The 20,989-nt window shown below is 34.8% G+C and overlaps 1 protein-coding gene across 2 annotated transcripts in view; it reads right to left on the bottom strand.

Annotated features, from left to right (window-relative positions):
* Positions 1–14,605: 14,605 nt before the first annotated feature.
* Positions 14,606–20,989, bottom strand: part of mapk8ip1b (mitogen-activated protein kinase 8 interacting protein 1b) — a 120,311-nt gene continuing 113,927 nt past the window's right edge. For both annotated transcript variants that reach the window (XM_030124141.1, XM_030124148.1), the window contains exons 10-13: positions 19,979–20,095; positions 19,758–19,828; positions 19,468–19,566; positions 14,606–16,044 (exon numbers count right to left, since the gene is read on the bottom strand). In XM_030124141.1, coding sequence (XP_029980001.1) covers positions 15,972–16,044; positions 19,468–19,566; positions 19,758–19,828; positions 19,979–20,095 — 360 coding nt within the window. In that variant the 3' untranslated portion in view covers positions 14,606–15,971. The remainder of the gene's footprint in view (positions 16,045–19,467; positions 19,567–19,757; positions 19,829–19,978; positions 20,096–20,989) is intronic.

Here is a 20,989-nt window from a genome sequence, read left to right as displayed (position 1 = left end):
TCTCTCAACTCACCGTATATTTTTTATTATTTTTATTAAATACTAGAAATTTCAGGTGACCCCTAGGTTGAAAAACACTGCCCTAACATGTTTGTGGTGCTCATTCTGAATGTATGATTTTATTTACATACTAAATAAAACTTCAACCATTTGCTCAATCAGAAACATTTTCAAATGTGCTCATAGAATAGACCTTGTTCTTTCCATAGACATCTGAGCATGCTCAGTGCACCCCCACCACCTGTGTAATGGAGGCAAAACAGAGCAGTGAGTGAGACTGACTCGCTATAAAAACAGACAGTTTGGGCGTTTTTTTTTTTTATTTTTTTTTTTACATTAGTTTCCTTGTGTTTTTTTGTTTTTACTGTTTGCAATGTTGTGATTTTCCTTGATTTTTTTTTTTTTTTTTTTTTTTTACTGACTTTTGTTCATTTAACTGCTTTTTGGAGTTCAACCAGGTCTCAAAAAGCAGCTGGACTGATTTAGAAAAAAAAAAAAAGAGCCCGAAACAAAAACTACTGGGCCCAAATTCAAATCCTTGCTGTTGTTCAGTGTGTTCCAGTTCACAGTTCATGTTCAACATCCTAAATCTCTTATTGATGTACATTCTGAGTGCCTTATTAAGTAAAAACCTGTCAAACTTCAATTCCTCTCTTTGTCTTTTTCAGTTATTCCACCTGTTTTAACCCTAAAACACAGTAAAACAAAACCACTGAAGAAAAGGAACACAAGCACATACTCACAACAGCTTTAATGAAGCTGAAACAGACGCTGGAATAATGTGTAAGGGGTTAAAGGGTTAACTGACTGAACAAGGCAAAAACATTCCCTATTAGGCTAATCGATAATCTGAATACAAAGGTCTCTACATTGTAAAATTCCATTATCCAGCTGAGATGGAAGGAACGATGGAAGTGGAGGATAAAAAGGACAAAGAAGTTACTTATTCAGCTGTAACTCTTACAGCGTGGTCCACAGGAATAATCAGGTGTATATCAAACAACTTACTGTTATCTCTATGACTTAATCTGGGCAAAAGCACAAGTGGAGTGTGGGAAAAAGCATATTTACATTTACATAACCAAGTACTAACATTTAATGCAAACAAAGGCACTTGAATTTGTAGTTATCTGTGAAATAAAAAGCGTGTAGCAGGCATGCAACGTAAACTACACCCAGAAACGTGCCTGTAAGACGACGTGCAGGTAAATTTAACCCCTTGTGTTGACTAAATCTGCAGCTACAGCAGGACTTCACAACTTTTACACCTGGATGTTAATGTCTGAATTTACATCATAATAGTTACAAAACAATACTCACAAACTATCAAATAAATCTGTTTTTTTTTTTTTCATGTATTTAGGTGCACCATATCCTGTTGACTTTTTTCCACTAAAATTTTGGTTAATATTTTCCAATCCACATTAACCCTGTAAAGCCTGAACCATTAAATAATTGACAGAAAATTCCAGTTCTTTGAAACTGGAGCCTTTACTGGTCCTTCTGAACAATCAATTTTTTTTCAAGTATCAATTTCCATGTATGAGTTTCAATTTTGTATCATATTTGATACATCAGGTCTCAGTGCTCAAATATTATTATTTTTTAACAAACAAAATCATAACACAAACATGTCTAACAAATTGTTAATTCCTTTTCAAAATTGTCAAAGTTCTGCGTCCTTCCTCATTAATGACAGTCTTGTAGTGTCACGGGAAAGGCCTCTGGTGACTGAATTCCTCCCCCCTGGTGGATTATCTGTGTGGGTCAATTTCAAGGGCCAGTTTTAGATCTATGTATACTTACTGTACCTTTTGTCTTGTTTGCGATTATATTTTCCAGTAAAATGTAATTATTATGAGCAGAAAGAGAGGGAGGAGCGTAAGTGTTTTATAAAGCATGTGGCTGATTGTGCATGTGAGCCTTATTTTTCAGCCTCTGTATTTTCATGTTTTTGCCTAAAATGAAAAAGAAAAAAAGAAAAGTTATGTTGATTTTTTTTTTATCCTACATTTCCTAATATGCTTCAATAAAAGTCCTTCTAACCTAATCTGTTGCAGAGATCAAGAAACAGCAGAACTGAAGCTGCTCTTTGACCCCGTCCTCATCAAAGACCACGTCGGCCTTACAGATGGTGAGACGTCATTCAGACTTTTTTTTTTTTTACAGTGCTTTAACTTTTCTTGGCCTAGAACTATTTTTGCAGTGACTTCCAAAGGATGGATTTCTCTTTACATTTATCTTTTCCTAAGCAATTTATGAATGAATGAACGAAGGAATGAATTTATTTCGAACAAGCGTGTCTAAAATTGAGAAAAAAAATAAAAAATTAAAAAAATAACATAAGCATCATCAAATCATAATATGAACAAGTTTGAAAAAGGGCAGAAGGATGCACTTTTGAAAAATTCCCACCCCTTTCTCCTCACCATGGTTTATATATCTATTTACTACATAAATATCAATATACTACATAATTATCCATATCAATATATATACTACATAAATATCCACATCATATATTCATATCATACATTTATCATCATTTATTGTAACATGCTCTGTATTTTGCATGTTTCATTATAAATCATGTATTTTCCTGTATTTAATTCACTGATCATATAAATGTTCATAAAAGCGCAGAGTAAATTCAAATATTATATCTAAAGAGAGGAAAATGAAGAAAAAGTGACTTTTTCAACAAAATATATCATTAACGCGACATAAAAACAAGCACCTCAATAAATAATAACAAATAATATAATAATAGCCAGTATTATTATTATTTTTTTTAAATCAATGTTAAAAAAGCAGCTTTGGAAAAAACAAAGTAAGAGCTAAATCACAAAATCAAAGACTATAGGTCTGTTTGTATCTTGACTTGTGACATGTTTTACATTATTTTCAACTATATTTGTTGTATTTTTATATTTTGTCTTTTTGTATTTTTTAGGTAATTTCAACGTATGTAATTTTTGTGTTGTTACAAACATTATTGTGTTTTGCTGTTGTTTTCTTGTCCTATTTTGATGTTGTTCTTGTGTTGTTCCTTTTTTTTGTAATATCATTTTATCTTCCTCATGTGTGACGTATTCATGGACTGATGGATCCTCTTTTCTATGTGTCACTGTTCATTCGTTGAAATTAGCATCTATAAAATTAACGTACTCCCCTTTAAAAGCATTAATACTAAACCAAACTGGTTACGCAGGATCATTTTACTGACAGTTTTAACCTGATGAAATGTGATTTATGTTTCTTGGTATGTTTTTGGTAAATGTGTTTTTCTTGTGTGTTCATGTTTTTGGGCAGATTACGGTGAGATGCCGCTGTCTCCACCTCCGTATGAACCAAACCTGGAAGATGAATACGACTGAACCAGACTGAAGGAAGGACATGAAGAAAGTGTCACAGAAAGTGTTTCAACGTACACAGTTTCCTGTCAATAAATATTAACAGCTAAAGAAAACCTTTGTAATTATGCTGTAAAGTTAGGAGTTATTTACAGTGAAGAAAAATCTGAACCTCAACCCCCAGTTTTTGTACACTGTCCTTTTTCCATTTAATGTTCATTATGTCTGCGTTATATCTTATGGCATGAATTTCTACAAGAATGTTTCTTTTTTTTTTGGACTTTTTTTCCTCCAATGTCAGTTACAGTTACAGGTCTATTGTACACTATGCCTTCTTGTCTGAAATCATCATATATTAATGTTTTTTCTACTTTTTTTTTTTTTTTTTTTAGATTATTTTCAGGATTTTAAATCTTTAAATGACAGTTTGAACATGTGACACAATTTATTTTATTGAAAAACAAACAAACAAACAAACAAACAAAAAAACCCACAAAAGATATAAGAAAGGATTATTGGAGAGAGATACACAATGCTCAACAGCACAGGTGTCAAACATGCGGCCCGGGGGCCAAATCCAGCCCGCTAAAGGGTCCAGTCTGGCCCTTGGGATGAATTTGTTAAATGCAAAAATTACACTAAAATATTAACAATCCTTCTAGTTCAGGTTCCACATCAGAACAATTCAATCTCAAGTGGGCAGGACCAGTAAAATACTATCATAATAACATATAAATAATGACAACTTCAAATGTTTCTCTTTGTAAATGTAAATATTTTCATGTATTTACACTAAAACAAAGTATAATTTTGCAAAAATGTGAATAACCTGAAATGTCTTAAGAGAAGTAAGTACAATGTTAACAATATTCTGCCTGTTACTCAATGTTTTGTGTGTCTGTAGATCCACTGTGATCTGTAAGTTATAATGTACATGTGTAAATGATAAACTGAGAAAGAATATTGTTAAAATTATACTTATTTTTTCAGTTTGTTCATGTTATTCACATCTTTTGAAAGGATAGTTTGTAGATGTAAACCTTTCCATAATGTAAATTAACTTTTTTCGCTCTAAAACATAGAGAAAAGTTTGGAGTTGACATTATTTATATGTTATTATTAGTGCTGGGCAGCGATTAAATTTTTTAATCGCAATTAATCGCGTGGATTTCTGCGATTAATCACATAGTTATGGGGGGGGGGGGGGGGGTTGCCGGCATCAACAGCAAAGTACTCTGGTGATAAAAATAATTCCACATTGCAGTGCCTCCAAACAACTGTTTCCTTCTCAACCCCACCATCTGAAGACATTTAAAATGAAAATGTCCATCTAAAAAAACGCTACTTTTCTCCATGTTTATGTCCCCACCAGTTTATTTATGATTGTGAGTGATTGACAGGAGTCTTACGACTACTAATAAGTACTAATATTAAAAAGCCCAATGATATATGATGTTCAGTCGTTCAAAGCAAGCAAAGGGGGCCCTCTAGTGGTGAGAATAAGTTGCACTAACGTATGTTTTGTCCTTGTGGTGTTCCCGTAGCCAGTTCGGACATAAGAAGGAACTAACAGACACATTTCTTTCACTCTGTTTGTATGGCCTGACAAACGTTTGCCTGTGAGTATTTTATGTTCAGTTGTTGTAAGGATGAATAGTATAAAATACCTCTGATGTGAACCTTTGTTGCTGGATAAAAAAACGTAAATCTTAAATTAATCTGTAAATGCTAATCGTTAGCGTGTCTATGGATTTTCCCATTCGAGTTAGCATCGAGCTAAATTGACTGCTAATACAACAATCACATGGTAAATAAGTAAAGGTTAGTTCAGAGGCTGGCATATTATAGCTAAACACAACCAATGAATTTACATAAACTTAGCATGAGCCTGCATAAAGAATTAGCAACCCATCTCCGACTGCTAGCATGAACGAATTAGCTTAAACATGTTAATAACACATTGTAATAAACACATCCAAAATAACGTCATAAACATGTTTCTAACGGCACGTTTGCATGTGAAATTATTTAGCAAACAACAGAATGATTGATACGTACAGGCGTTGCTTCTGCAGGAGTTAAATAAAGTTTGATTCAGCATTACTTGGAAAGTTCGCTCACTTTTCTCCTCTCAGCCAGTACATAGAGCACCGGCGTGTGGACCGCCAAAATAAAAGCATGAGTTTCAAAATAAGAGTCCATATGTACAAATGAACTAAGACACAGGTGTCAAACACGCGGCCCGGGGGCCAAATTCGGCCTGCCAAAGAGTTCAATCCGGCCCCAGGGATGAATTTGTAAAATGCAAAAATTAAACTGAAGATATTAACAATCAAAGGATGTTAAAATCATTTTAGGTCATTTCAGTCTAAAGTGGATCAGAACAGTAAAATACTATCAAAATAACCTATAAATAATGAGAACTGTAAATTTGTCTCTGATTTAGTGTAAAAAAAGTAAAATTACCCAAAAATGTTTACATTTACAGTCTAGCCTTTAACAAAAAATGTGAACATCTGAAATGTCTTAAGTATGTGGAATTTTAATAATACTTGTCCTGTTATTTAATGTTTTATGTATTTGTAGATCCACTGTGATCTGTAAGTTGTGATTCACATGTATAAATGATAAACTAAGGCGTAATATTGTTAACATTGCACTTACTTTACTAAATAATTTTCAAGTTGTTCATATTTGATCATGTTATATTCAAGTACAATTCGTAGATGTAAACATTTTCATTATGGAATTTACTTTTTTCACTCAAAAGTTCTTATCCTATTATTTATATTATTTTACTGGTCCGGCCCACTGTATATCATATTAGGCTGGATGTGGCCCCTGAACTAAAATGAGTTTGACACCCCTGAACTAAGACTTGCTTGAAAGGCAGAACAATAATAAAACGGCATTAACGTGAGATAAAAAAAAAAAAAAAAAATTTCGGCGTTATTTAATGAATGCGTTAATGTGGTAATAACGCGTTAACTTGCCAAGCCCTAATTATTATGTTATTATTTTACTGGTTTGGCCCACTTCAGATCAAATTTGGCTGAATCTGGCCCGTGAACTAAAATGAGTTTGACACCCCTGCTCTACAGGGTATTTTTAAATGTGAAATACCCCTCAAGAGTAAGACTATGTTCTTCGGACACATACCTCAGGAATGGCCAAAAAAAGATAAACATTTAATGAATATTTTGCTGGTGGCCTGTAAAAAGACTATTACCAGGAAATGGCTATTACAGGAGAGCCCAACTTTAAACGGATGGATGGAAATGACAATGGACATTTATTAAACAGAAAAGTTAACAGCATTTGTTTATCACAAATTGGAGAAAGTTGCGTCATACAGGGAAAACCGGGTCAAATATCTCACACCCGATTGGCCTGATTTCGTTTTCACAAATTAGTGATTGTGTTGTATAGAAAAGATCACTCCCAACTTGTTCATAGTTTTTTCTCTTTTTGTCTTTCTTTTATTTGGTTATTTGACATAAAACAAAAATATTATTCTGGCATTTAGAGCAGACAACACATGTATACAGGGTAGGGAAGCAAAATTTACAATATTTTGAGGCAGGGATTGAAAGACAGTGTATGACCAATTAGTTTATTGAAAGTCATGAGAATTTATTTGCCACAAGAAAATTTACACAATAGAAAACGTTTTTATTCTATGTGTCCTCCTTCTTTCTCAATAACTGCCTTCACACGCTTCCTGAAACTTGCGCAAGTGTTCCTCAAATATTGGGGTGACAACTTCTCCCATTCTTCTTTAATAGTATCTTCCAGACTTTCTCATAATAGTTTTGCTCATAGTCATTCTCTTCTTTCCATTATAAACAGTCTTTATGGACACTCCAACTATTTTGGAAATCTCCTTTGGTGTGATGAGTGCATTCAGCAAATCACACACTCTTTGACGTTTGCTTTCCTGATTACTCATATGGGCAAAAGTTTCTGAAAAGGTATGGATAATAGTGTTAGGTATGATTATGACATCAATATAGGTTTGGTTTCAAAACAATTGACGTAGTGCCTGCTGAGAAAAAACAACTAAATGTTCATTGTAAATTTTGCTTCCCCACCCTGTATGTACATGTGATGTGCTGAATGTGAATGTCTGATACTGAATATCCATCAAAAAATTATATATAAAACAAAAAAAAAGATTCATGAAAGGAATATTTTCCATATAATATATGGTGGGGGGATGTGTAATTGTTTAATATCAGAGTCTTGGACATATTTAAGATGATCAGTAACACTAATTTCAATGCATTAGTATTTCCTATTTGAGATTACAAAGTGTGGTTTCAGTCTTAAGTCAATGAGGCTTTTTTTTTTTTTTTTGCCATGAGGGTCCTGCACTGAACAAAACCTACTACTGCAATGAAATCATTGTTATTACTAATATTGACTGATATAAAACATCACATTCCTCAACCATGTATTATATGGAAACATGTATGAGCATATTTATAATATGAAAAGGCATTTAAAGGATTAAAATCCTAAAAAAAAAACACTAATAAGGGGTTTGGAGATTTATGCTGAAAAAAGCAGAAATATATATATAGTATATTTGGTTTTTGCTTTCATTTTTGATGGGCTAAATGAGTTCTTCCTCGTCAAACTACTCCGTCCATCTGACATGTGTCCTATCAGATGTTTCCCAAGTTGGACACGGTCAAAGACACTCTGAAATGTGTTTTATCTGTAGTTTTATTACACAATAACCCAAGTTTGGAGGAAGTGTACAGTTGACATGTCCACCGTAGGAATGTCCAACTGTGAGTTCAATGTACATTTTGTCTCTAAAGTTGTTTTGAGAGTTTGTTGTGATATCAAACTGGCATCTCAACCACACTGTGGTTTACTGACGTTCATCCAACAGGTGTGGCTTATCAGGATGAAGATTAGGTCCTGTGATTATTCAACAGGTGGAGCCAATGTGTACAGTAAGTGGACACCTTTATAAATAAGATTTGGTAACAACAGGTCTGTAGTGTACACAAATGAAGTTTTACATCCTGGAATTCAGCACACTTCAGACACTGGAGCAACAAAAAAAAAATTTAGACATATATATATATATATATATATATATATATATATATATATATATATATATATATATGTTATATTTGTTCAGTGTATTTCATCAGTTTCCTCTAATAACCTCTGATGTGGGCACTCAGATGTCAAAGTAACTGATTATAGCTGAAAACATCAAACACAAGGAGATAATGTCCAATACACTGGACATTGACTGATTGAATTTAATTTTCAAAGCTTTACATTTTTTTCTTAAAGGTAAAACTAACCCTCTTTTCATGTGGAAAAAAAGCTTGGTTGACTTTAAACAACTTTTTTTTTTTTTTTTTTTAATAATTCAGAGTCTGGCTGTTATTAGACAGACTGACAACTGTCTATTTTAATAATACAAACTGTTCTAATCTCTAGTTTGGTCAAACTACGAGAAAACAGATTAACAGACGGAAATCACATAAACATACATACACGTATTGTTCATGTCTTTACACTTCTTTTTTTGTAACCATAATCCTTAAAGACCCAGAACTATTTTTATGGCAACTTCCATCTAACCATTCCGAGGTGATTCATCATTATTTTTCCATGTAAATCATGTATTTTCCAATACTTCATTTACTGTTTAATTTACATATCAAACTTGGGAAGGTTAGATTGTCTATTGCAGGTTTTAGTAATGTCTTCAACAAAACCTGAACCTAGCAGCCCTTCTAAGAGTATTTAGGTAGAATTACTATCCACCCAGAGAGTGACTAGAAAAGGTTAATGTGTATAAAACGGTAATGGAAACAAGTTCATATTTAACTTGTTTCACTGTTTATGTAGGCTTGCAGATACACTGGAAAAACTCAAAATCTTACTAAGTGTATTTTTCTCATTTCTAGTCAAAATATCTCATCACACTTAGAATAAGATCATTTTCACTTGTTCTGTTGGCAGATATTTTTTGCTTGAATTAAGCAAAAGAATCTTGAATTAAGATTTTCCAGATTTACTGTCAAAAAATCAATTCTTATATCTTACTGAAAAGTTACTCTTCAGGTGATTATGTCTTAATTTAAGTGTGATGAGATATTTTGACTAGAAATGAGAAAAATACACTTGGTAAGATTTGGATTTTTGCAGTCTATTAATCTCAGATAAAAGAACAGAATGCTTTTGTTCTCCTACTGGTAAAACTGGTCCAAGGTAGCCAACTGCCTAGATAAGCACATGCAATTTCACGGTTGAAGGTACTTTAATATCCCTTAGGGGTAAATGATTGTACAGCCAGCAGTACAATAATTTTATTTTCATTTTGATGTTTTTATGTTGTGCAGAAAAAATAACGACAGGACCCAGATCTGCATTAAAATTTTTAAATAAAGAATAATTCACACCTAAAAAAAATCCAAAATAAAGGGAAATTTCACAATCTACATGTTGAATCCATACAATGTCATATTTATAATTACAGATATTAAATTCTTTATTTATATATGGCAGGTCTGTACACCCTCTGTATAGTTCCCACTACAGTACAGGTTCTTCTGTCCGCCTGATTGGCTGTGAGAAGGGAACTCATAGAAAAGTCATGTTGATCTGTTGATGTGAACACGATGGCTTTATCGGAAACACATTTTTGTTTGTTCTTCTTTTTTAAAAGGAACAGATGGGGTGAGATGGATCCACTGGCAAACACCACTTCCTTCAGTGTTAATGTCAGTAACAGCACATTTGTAAAATACAGATCAGAAAATAAAATCTCTTACAAATTAGTGTTAGTAATAAGGGATGTAGGAAGCCCACGTATTTCCACTGCAGAAGCGCTGGACTGTACCGTACCGTAACCAGAGCCGGGTTTCGTTTGATGTGGTAGCACCTGCGGTCACATCCTGCACATCGGCACTATTTCATGAGCTCTGTCAACTAAAGGCTTAAAGAAAGTAATGAGTAATGCAATGACATTATCGCGGTTTAGTTAAATATTAATATAATTGTTGAGATACTACTGTTGACTCTTCAGTATCACAGGCTGTGATCTTTTGCAAGCTGTTGCCAACTGGTTTCATCTCAACGTCCTCATGCCTGGAACAGAATCAGTTGGTTTTAGCAACTAAATCTGATAACCGCATCTGACGTCCAAACAGAGGACAAACATGCTAGGTTTAGTTTGGGCTGCACACATGATGTTGTTTGTGCATATTTTTGTCCCGAGAGGCCGATCTTTTTCAATTTAACAGCAATAAGTAATGTGTCAGCCACTGTAGGCGTTTCTATAAATCTATTTGAGGTGTAATTCCAAGTTGAATGTTAGAAAAAGTTTATAGAAATGGCAGCATTTGCACTGAAGTATTAAGGTGGTTTTTGTCTTCATTAGAGAAGTCTGGCCCCTTGTGGGATCTTATTTCAGAAAAAAGTACATAACAGTCAGTGGTGAAATACAAGTGCATTTTTGACATTGTTTGAATTACTACATCATTTCTGCATGTGATGTTTGTCAGTTTAAGGATAATTTTCCAAGTGAATAAAGTGTGAGTTTGTTGTAAAACTGTTTAAGTATCAGACTGTGAAAATCTGTAAATATAAAGACTACACACCTGACAGTCATGGAGGTGATGTTGTCTGTAGATGTCTCTGCAGCTTCAACATGATCAAACTAGAACCATTAAACCTCTTTAACACTTTCTTCTTCCTCTTGAAGATTGAGGTAAAATGTTCCAAGGCAGCGTCCATTTTGGAGTTGGTGACGTTTATCACATGCAACGAGAGATGCAGTCCATTCAGGTGTTTAACACAAAACTATTATGTTTCTTTACAATTTTTTTAACCACAAACTGGGTCGCAAAATTGTCTTTTCAATCGACAAACATCATTATTAAGTTTGATCAAAAAAATGATTCATCTCTTTCCATTGATCACTATCTGTAATTTTTCTGAGATTAGATCCCAGAGAAAAAGGGGCGGGGTTTTGGCTCTGAATCACAAATATTCAACTTGCGTGACTGATCTGCTGATCGTGCTCCCAGATATTGTGCTTATGTGTGAAAACATGACAGGACTAAAGATCACGTAATTCCTCTGATCCATGAAACACACATTATAGCCAGTTTAGACTGAAAACACCTACAGATTCTACAGTAGTGGGGAAAAAAGCTTTTGGATGCCCTAAAAATTTGACACCATCTCTAATATCATAAAATATTTGCAGAAAGATCTTTCAAAAAGTGTGACTGCGTCAGACGGATACGAACAAATGCAACTATATATATCTTTTCAAATTTATTGTTAAAAACAATAAATAACCAAACTAATTTGTTCAGTTTCAAACAGGGTTTCTGCAGGTATCAGCAAATCTAATTTAATGCTTTTTAATGCCATTTAAAACAAATTTAATGCCCACGTCCAACTGCAGATACAGTTTTATATATAGTTTTATGTCAGTTTACCGTCGACAGGCTTTAACCAGATTCTGAATAGTTCCTCCTCACATCACTTCTGCTGAAACTTGCCTTTTCCCATTTTTCCGACTTTTGCTAATATTCCCTCCGTTCTTTTGCCACAGCATGAGCACGCTCACAACACGTTACATTCCAAGTATCTGGTGTTGTGACTTCGTGTATCCACCCTAAACAATAGTCAATTAAAGGGTTCCACCTGTCAATCATCACACTATAATTCCAATCAAAATTATTAAACGTGTATATAATCAAAATAAATCGTGAATAACAATGTTTTTTTTCCCATCAAGTGTATTTAATTTTTTAATGCCTCCGGACATCAAATTTAATGCTTTTTAACGCCATTTAAAGCCTTAATTTTCACAAAATCTATTTAATGCTTTGTAATGACTCGCAGAAATCCTATTCTAACATGTCATGTCCTGGATATGTTTCATTATCTTAGTGAAACATCCAGTTTTGATCTTGATAGAAGTGAGCACTTACAGGAGGGAGCATATGATTCATACACTGGAACAATGCTTGGCAGACTCCAATGACTTCTTAATGCAACATACCACAAATGCATGTGGTGAAACAAAAACTTTTTTCCCACCATTGTATTTCCTTTAGTCTTGGTAGATTAAATCAGTGGAGGGTGAACAACTCTTTGGTATATTATCTCATCTTAAGAGTCGTCTTGACCCATGCAGAACTGAAAGAGTCACATGTTTACCATCAAGACTGACTGATTTGTTTAGATTTACATGTCAAATCTGCTGCTCTGCTTGAGTAAGCCTGCATCAGGAACTTACTTGTTTTGCTTGTTTTTTTTTTTCTGCATTAGTTAACATCAGTACACACGCCAGTGACAGAGTAAAACCACATGAATGTAAATTAGTAAATTGTGTGTTTGGACAGCACTTTTACCTGCACGTCAGAGCTAACTTTCTGTTGTATCCTGGTCTTCAAAAGCTCTTGGATTTGGTTTTTTTTCTGACATAACAGCTCTGTATAACCACAAAAATCAGTGCCGGCACAGGTACAGTACAGTACAACATTACTAGTGCAGTGTAGGGGGAAAAAAAAAACATACATCAAACATACTCCTGCATCATCACTTGCATCCAAACTATTCGTCACACACCCGATGGCAGTCGCTTACGATGTCGTGAGAAACGTTCATTATAGTTCACAATGATCTGATGAAAAAGAGGCACTACTAGTGAAGATCTGAAGACACCAGAGTTTTGTTTTTTTTTTTTTTGCTCCTCCGTCAGCACCTGAACCTAACCGCACCGACAACCGGCCTTATTATCGAATCACCGCCACATGGAGCGTGAATATGAGGAGCAGTTTTCTACAAAGCCACACGAAGGAAATTCTGTCATTGCTACCACTAAAGATGTTTTTTTTTTTTTTTTTTCATCTTGATTAATTTTACAGCTAGTTGGAATACAGAAGAAGCGCAGTGTGCCTGAGGTTAGACTGGGGTTTACAGACTAAGGCTTTACTGAGAAGATGGTTCGTACCAGTTAGTTAAAATACGAAGGAAAGCAACTTGATGGAAAAATCCACACCAGTGAAACAGCTTAATAATGTTCAGTGCATTTCAGGAGTTAAGTCTTAGTTTAATCAGCTGCAGAGTTGGATGTTTTACTATAGCATCATTTTTTCAAGTCGAATTAATGTCATGAACCAAATAAAAACAATAAAACCCTCAGTAGGAGCTGGTTGATTTGTGTCCTGTTTGCTGTCGTTTTCTCTTTTTTTATTTTACTTAATTCCTCCAACCCTTTTTTCCAATCCCCAACTTAAACCTCTGTAAGATATCGTGGACCACATTTTTGGAATAATCTACACCTGAACTTCAATCAGCATGTTCTTTATCATTATTTAAAAAGCGTATGAAAAGGACTCTAATTTACAAAAAAAACATAAGGCTGTGTATAATTTGATTTGTATTTCTATTGTTTTTACTTTAGATTATTTTTTCAGTTATATCGTATTTTTTAATTCTTTCTTCTTTTTTTTTTCCTGTGTATTGTTTATTCCTGGGGAGGTATTTAGCCTTTTTTGGCTTCTATCCTCTCCTGCACAATGGTGTTACTTGCATGAAAATTGTTTTTTACATTTTTTCTCTTGCTGTTTATGATGTGCAAATAAATAAATAAAATAAAATGTAACCACAGTATTGTGTAGAGGTTTGCAGAACTACCAAACATGTTGTAAAATGAAGCTTTAGGTGTTTACTTAAGGAGAAAAAACATAACTGAACTCTGAGTATTTCCCTAAGTGCTCAATGAAATAGATCTGTGTGAGTTCATTAACACTGTGTGTTTTCAGTCAAATGAATGTGTTGTTTAGGTGTATTTTGATGCTATTTAGAACATGCTGAAACTTGGTGCTGTCAGTCTGGGCCAAAAGAACAAATAAAACACATATAAAACCAGAAGTTAAACTGTTAAGTAGCAAATCTCTTATAAAGCAGTCTGATGCTTTACCGTATTACTCACATATTATAGTAGATATAGTAGATTTTATAGTAGATTTAGTGACTTTTAATCATGAGCTGCTGTCGTACCAGTATTTAATTACAGTTCACAGACTGTTAGCATAACCTGGTTACATTAGCAGATATTCTCATTTATCTATATTGAAATAATTCATCAGCTAACCTACCACATTACAATAAACTGACTGTACTGTTGTCAAAAAATAATAAATAATAAATAGATAAATACATAAATAAAGTAAAATAAGTTAACATTTTTCAAGTAGCTGGCATTTCACATGTAAATGTTAGGCTAATTGCCAGCACAGTCTATGTTTTCAGGAAATTTGGATTAGGCTTAGCATTCCAAGTTTCACCCCTTGTTCTTTCTTAGCTCCGCCCACTTTTCCAAATACGGGCACTCCTGTTTCAAAGTAACAAGATGGTAGCGTTCATGTAAAACTCAAGGTTTCAAATGTCCACAACCCAGTGGCTCACGGAGGCTTTAACCACTATTTATGTCTGATTTGAGACCCATCATCAAAACGAGCACAAGCATCATTTTATTGTCTTTTTTAAAAAAAAAATATATAACTTACTCATTAGTAGGGCTGGGTGATAAAACGCTAATACAGTTATCATGATAGAAGTTTATAGTATATGATTAGATATGATTATTGTGATAATTTTTTATCACAATGTAAAGTTACATGTTATGTTCTCAACGTTATTTTACATATAATTTTCAATTGTCTGTTAGTGCTAAGAGTTGAAGAAACCACAAATAATCCGGCCTTTTCAACTTTCACTCAGGACCAAAAACCAACCTAATAATAAGAAAAAACAATAATTTGACATTGATCATCAATAATGGCTGATATTGATCACTTTAATCATGATAACATGTCCATATCAGCCCTACTCTTAACTATTTCATTCCTTTTCTTATGTAAGATCCAGAGTTTATGATATATTAAAACGTATGAGATGGTTTTAGCAACTTTCTACATGACTATTCTTTATTTTGACAATTTGGGTTGAACCAGAATTACCTTGCCAACCCCACAATCCTACTCTGTGACACCGGATCCAGATCTTGGCGTTGACTTTTGTTTTTGTTGGTGAAAATACTTGTCTGTGAATCTGCTGCGGTAAGAGTTTAAAACCCAAACCTGCAGAGAACATCACCTTCAGCTGTTCCACCGGTGGATTCTTCATTTTGTGCTACAGGGATTAAATTTACTGATATTTTTGGTTACTCTACATTTTCAGTGTGAGGGTGTTATTTTGTAGTTACTCAGTCTTCTCGCTAAACGTTAAGGTCATCATGTGATCGCCGTCGTCTCTCAGGTCCGTCCGCTGTGACCGTGATGCTACAGGCTAACTAGCGCTGCCAAGGCTGTGGCGATACGACGTTGTGCTTTCCATGGACAGCCCGTGATCACTACTTCATCACCGACTCCATTTTGCATATTTCCTCTCCTCCTTTGGCTCGTTTCTTCGGTCCTTCTTGCTTCCTTCTCCTCCTGCGTTTTATTTAGATGTGTTAATTTTTTTAAGTTTTCTTTTGTTTTAAAGATATTTCTGTCCTTCATGCATCTTTATGTTATGATACAGTGTGCTGTACAGGCTGAAGGCAGGGCGGGGCTATTCCAGGTAGATGTCCTCTGTAGGGCACGAGAACTCCACAAACTCTTTATAATACATCTGGAAGGCTTTCCTGAAAGTAAAGAAAGATGAACAGTCAATCAGTTATTTGCAGATCTTGGAATGCATATTTATTATTGCATGTTTAACCCTGTAAAGCCTGAACCATTAAATCATTGACAGAAAATTGAAACTGGAGTCTTTATTGGTCCTTCTGAACAACCAAAAAAAATGTTTTCAAATATCAATTTCCATGTATGAGTTTCAATTTTGCATCATATTTGACACATTAGGTCTCAGGGCTTAAATATTATTGTTGAGCAAACAAATACGTAATATTACACAAACATGTCTAACAAATAGGTATTTCCTTTTCAAAGTTGGCAAAGTTTTGCCTCCTTCCTCATTATTGACAATCACACTGCAAAAATCTAAATCTCATCAAGTGTATTTTCCTCATTTCTAGTCAAAATATCTCATCACACTTCAAATAAGACATAATCACCTAAAGAGTCACTTTTCAGTGAGATATAAGAACATATTTTTAGACATCAGATCTTGAAAATTTGATTTCAAGAAATCTTACCAAGATAACTTTCACTTGTTTCATCGGCAGATTTTTTTTTGCTTCATTCAAGATTTTTTTTGCTTAATTCAAGCAAAAAAAATCTGACCTTGTTTGTTGGATTCCAAACAGATCTTTAGTTCAGCTATTGACAACACAAACCAAACAGAAAACAGAGGTGATTTGTGCTTTTACTGTGGCTATTATGTATCTATAATGTAAACTATCAGGTGATGCAGCACGTGAAGATTATAAGACACACTGTTATTTTGAATGACTGTTAAAATACGCATCTATGAGTTTTGTTTTGAAGAAAACTTGATGATACCATAAAACAGAATGATGAGCTTTAAACTTTATTCTGTGAGTGATAGTCTGTGGATACATTGCATTGATTCGTCGGTGGTTTTGGTACCAGACTGACCCCTGCAGGTGAGAGTTGGAATACCAATACTACATAGAGCTCCTTCAAAGAATTTATTCATTTTTCAAAAGCAGGAGTTAACTGTTTCTTTGGCTCAATGTACCAATGTGTGTTTCCTCTTGATCATGGGTCAACTGTCCTGCTGGTTGTTTTTTCCCACTGTGAACTACAACAAGGATTTACCTAATAATCAACAAAGCTAATGGTCAGCAATCCTGCAATATATCATCATTCGTGTCCACTAGATTGTTGAGAGCTTCTCCAAATCAGTTTAAACAAATACTGGACCTTCTATAAATTATATGAGGATAAGGGTTCATTGCAGGAGAGTTTTAGACTGTGTGAATTTTACTTAAAAATCACCAAAAACTATTGAGAGATGATCAAAATAGATAAATATAGCTAAAACTGACATAATATTTTCTTCTCAATAGCATTGATTTGTCCAATTTTTTTTAAAAATAAAATCTTAAAAGTGCAAAATTTATTATTATTTGATTTTTTTTTCTTGTCTTACATTTTGGTCTGTTCTCTGTAAACGTCACTCTAGGCCAGGGGTCACCAACCTGGTGCCCGCGGGCACCTGGTCACCTACAAGGACCACGTGAGTCGCCCGCAGGCCTGTTCTAAAAATAGAACTAGTCCAGATGTCTCCAACACGTTGCTCGTGATCTACCGGTAGCTGCCAAGGGTCAATAATATAAGTACACAAAGTTGATTCATCATTTGGTTGAAGAGGTCTAAATTTCCACCTAATCAAAAACACAAGTGTCCTGCCCCCCTCCTAAGATGAAACGGTCATCTAGCTGTTAATCAAACTTTAGCGCTGGTTTGCTGTCTGTCATTGGAGAGGGGCAGGGCCCAGGGGGAGCAGGATAAGCCAGATGTCAGGCAGGTAGTGGGTTTAGCCCCGCAACGATGTCGGCTGAGTATAGTCAGGGAGTTATTTTCATGAACAATGAGACGTGGACTTCTGTTTGACAAATGTGAAAGACAAGTGTGTGTGTCTGATCTGTGGCGCGAGCCTGGCAGTCGGTAAAAGATGCAACATGGAGCGGAATTTCACCAAAGTTCAGAGCAACTTTTCTGGAGATTTACCAGTGGGAATCAACCTCCATAAACAGAAGGTAAAAGAGCTGATAACTAAACCCCAAAAACAACAGTCCATGTTCACTAAACTGACCAAGGCCAGCGCTTCAACAGAGGCATCAGTAAAGTGGTTCACATCCTGGACCAGCACAAACACGTGTTCTTTGTGCACATATGTTCATACAGCTGGAGTCGGACCTGAACAGGTGCCTGTGCGTTTTACTCTGGTGTGATGACTCTGTAGAAGTGACAGGGCGATGGTGGATTTATGTGCACAAAGTTGTTCTGTTTTTAATTGATATGTTTTGACAGCATATGTGAATTTAGAAAGGGTCAAATCCTTCAGAAATACAGCAGCACCTGACAAGGTTCCTTTTCACAATTTCAAAGTATTAAAAATGCACATACAGGTGTGTATTATTTGTTTTTAATAATTCTATAAAAATATGCAGGATTGTTCCATTTCATAATATTTGATATAGTACTAAAATATTTAGGAATACAGGATGCAAATGCTTGTATCTGTTTGTTCTTCAGGGTGGAGAAGCAAAATTTACAATGAACATTTAGTTGTTTTTTCTCAGCAGGCACTACGTCAATTGTTTTGAAACCAAACATATATTGATGTCATAATCATACCTAACACTATTATCCATACCTTTTCAGAAACTTTTGCCCATATGAGTAATCAGGAAAGCAAACGTTAAAGAGTGTGTGATTTGCTGAATGCACTCGTCACACCAAAGGAGATTTCAAAAATAGTTGGAGTGTCCATAAAGACTGTTTATAATGTAAAGAAGAGAATGACTATGAGCAAAACTATTACGAGAAAGTCTGGAAGATGCTATTAAAGAAGAATGGGAGAAGTTGTCACCCGAATATTTGAGGAACACTTGCGCAAGTTTCAGGAAGCGTGTGAAGGCAGTTATTGAGAAAGAAGGAGGACACATAGAATAAAAACGTTTTCTATTGTGTAAATTTTCTTGTGGCAAATAAATTCTCATGACTTTCAATAAACTAATTGGTCATACACTGTCTTTCAATCCCTGCCTCAAAATATTGTAAATTTTGCTTCCCCACCCTGTACTTTTGATTTTCTTAATAAAAGTAAAATAATAGTTTCATATTAACACTTTTTAAATATTGTAAATGTTAAAACAAAGACATATAAATAAATAAAATAATAAATGAAGAACACAATGTCACAAACTTATTATACAAAATATGCGTATGTATGAAAATTAGGTATGCAAATAAATGTTGCTAAATTTGAGTAGCCCTCCAGCAACTTCATTATGTAAAAGGAGCTCACAGAAGAGAAAAGGTTGGTGACCCCTGCTCTAGGCCTCTTTCTTTCTCTGCTTTGTAAAATGCAAAGCTCCCATCTGCATTGATAATACCTCAGAGCTCCAACTCACCCTACTGACTCTGCGAGGGGTTTAGTTGAGTTTTCAGACACAAATACATGGCAGGCGAATCTCTGGTCTGCTGGATGTTTAGTGATGAAACCGAAATACCTGCAGAGGACACGCAAAGACAGAAGACCAGAAAAATATGTCACAACAGAGGAAACACTGCATTTACATCAGATCAGTCACAGGCATTAGTGGATTTGTAGTGACACCTTGTGGTCATCTGCAGCTCAACACTAACAGACATCTATATATCATTTCATATCATTATTCTTTCTTATTCTCTTCTGTCTTACTTGCTGTTTTTGGGGTGATAGCCACAGAAGGAGACGTTCTTTAACTGGAAGAAGTGATTGCATTCATTACTCTGTGGACACAAACAGAAGCATGAAATCAGATTCAGCACCTCACCAAATGGAAACACCTTTACTTGTAAAAACAGTGAGCACATGAGGGTGACACCTCCTAACCAACTCGACATAACTCTGGTGTAAGGACATTTGATTGTGTTTCTTACTCTGTCACAGGCGTAATAATCCTCCTGAACCGATAACTTGATTCCTTTCACACTGATCTCCACGATGCAGGACGATGGCGGGTTGTATTTCACCGTCATCCGTCTATTTGTGGCAATCTGCACAGCAAATGTCAAGAACTTTAACTCATTATCAGCTGTAAATTTGTCAGATAAGGAGGATCATAGGAATGTAATAATATGACAATTTCATATCGCGGTTCTTGTGACCAAAATTATCACGGTTATCATTTTTATTGCAGTATTGTTGAAATGTGCTCAAAATGTTAAAAAGTACACACACTGAAATAATTTAACCAAGTTGTATTTTGAAAAAAGAAACAAACAAAAAAAGCAAATAAAATAATAGGTACAGTTTACTTTCTGTTGGCAGAAACATTCAAATATTAACATGTAAACAAACATACAAATGTGCATTAAAGATGGCACCTTATGGCCATTGTTTGACCATTTTCCATATCAAGTTTGAATTCAAAGTGCGTTACTCAAATACGGTTATCATGATAATTACAATTTAAACGGTAATACTAACCGCCAGGAATTTTATCGCGGTTTATCAGTTTACCGGTAATCCCTAGAGAATCAGCAGACTTACAGTTTGTGATATTTGTCACACTTGCTGCACTTTATTACACATTATACTACTGTCACCTTTCATCACCGTTTCTGTATTGCACTCCTTCCATTATTGTAAATAGGTTTGATTTATATATTTTATGTTCTATTATAGCTCATTTTTTATATCACTTTAATTCTGTTTTTACCCCTTTTTATTTGCATGGTGTTACATGTCAGACAGCAGAAGGTGGTGTTTTTTCTGTTTTCCCGCCTTCCTTTTTTATTCTACAGGTGATTACAAATTGGTTTCCACCTGGGCAGGCTGATCTGCCTATGATTGGACCAACAAGAGTCCAGCCAGCCAATCAGAGCTATGAACACCTGTGAAAAGCTTCCCCCTGAGGACTTCACCCCCCCCACCTGCCTTTCTTCGTC

This window comes from Sphaeramia orbicularis, chromosome 3 (assembly GCF_902148855.1).
Source record: "Sphaeramia orbicularis chromosome 3, fSphaOr1.1, whole genome shotgun sequence".
Taxonomy (NCBI): Eukaryota; Metazoa; Chordata; class Actinopteri; order Kurtiformes; family Apogonidae; genus Sphaeramia; species Sphaeramia orbicularis.
This window is presented reverse-complemented; position numbering and strand designations above follow the sequence as displayed.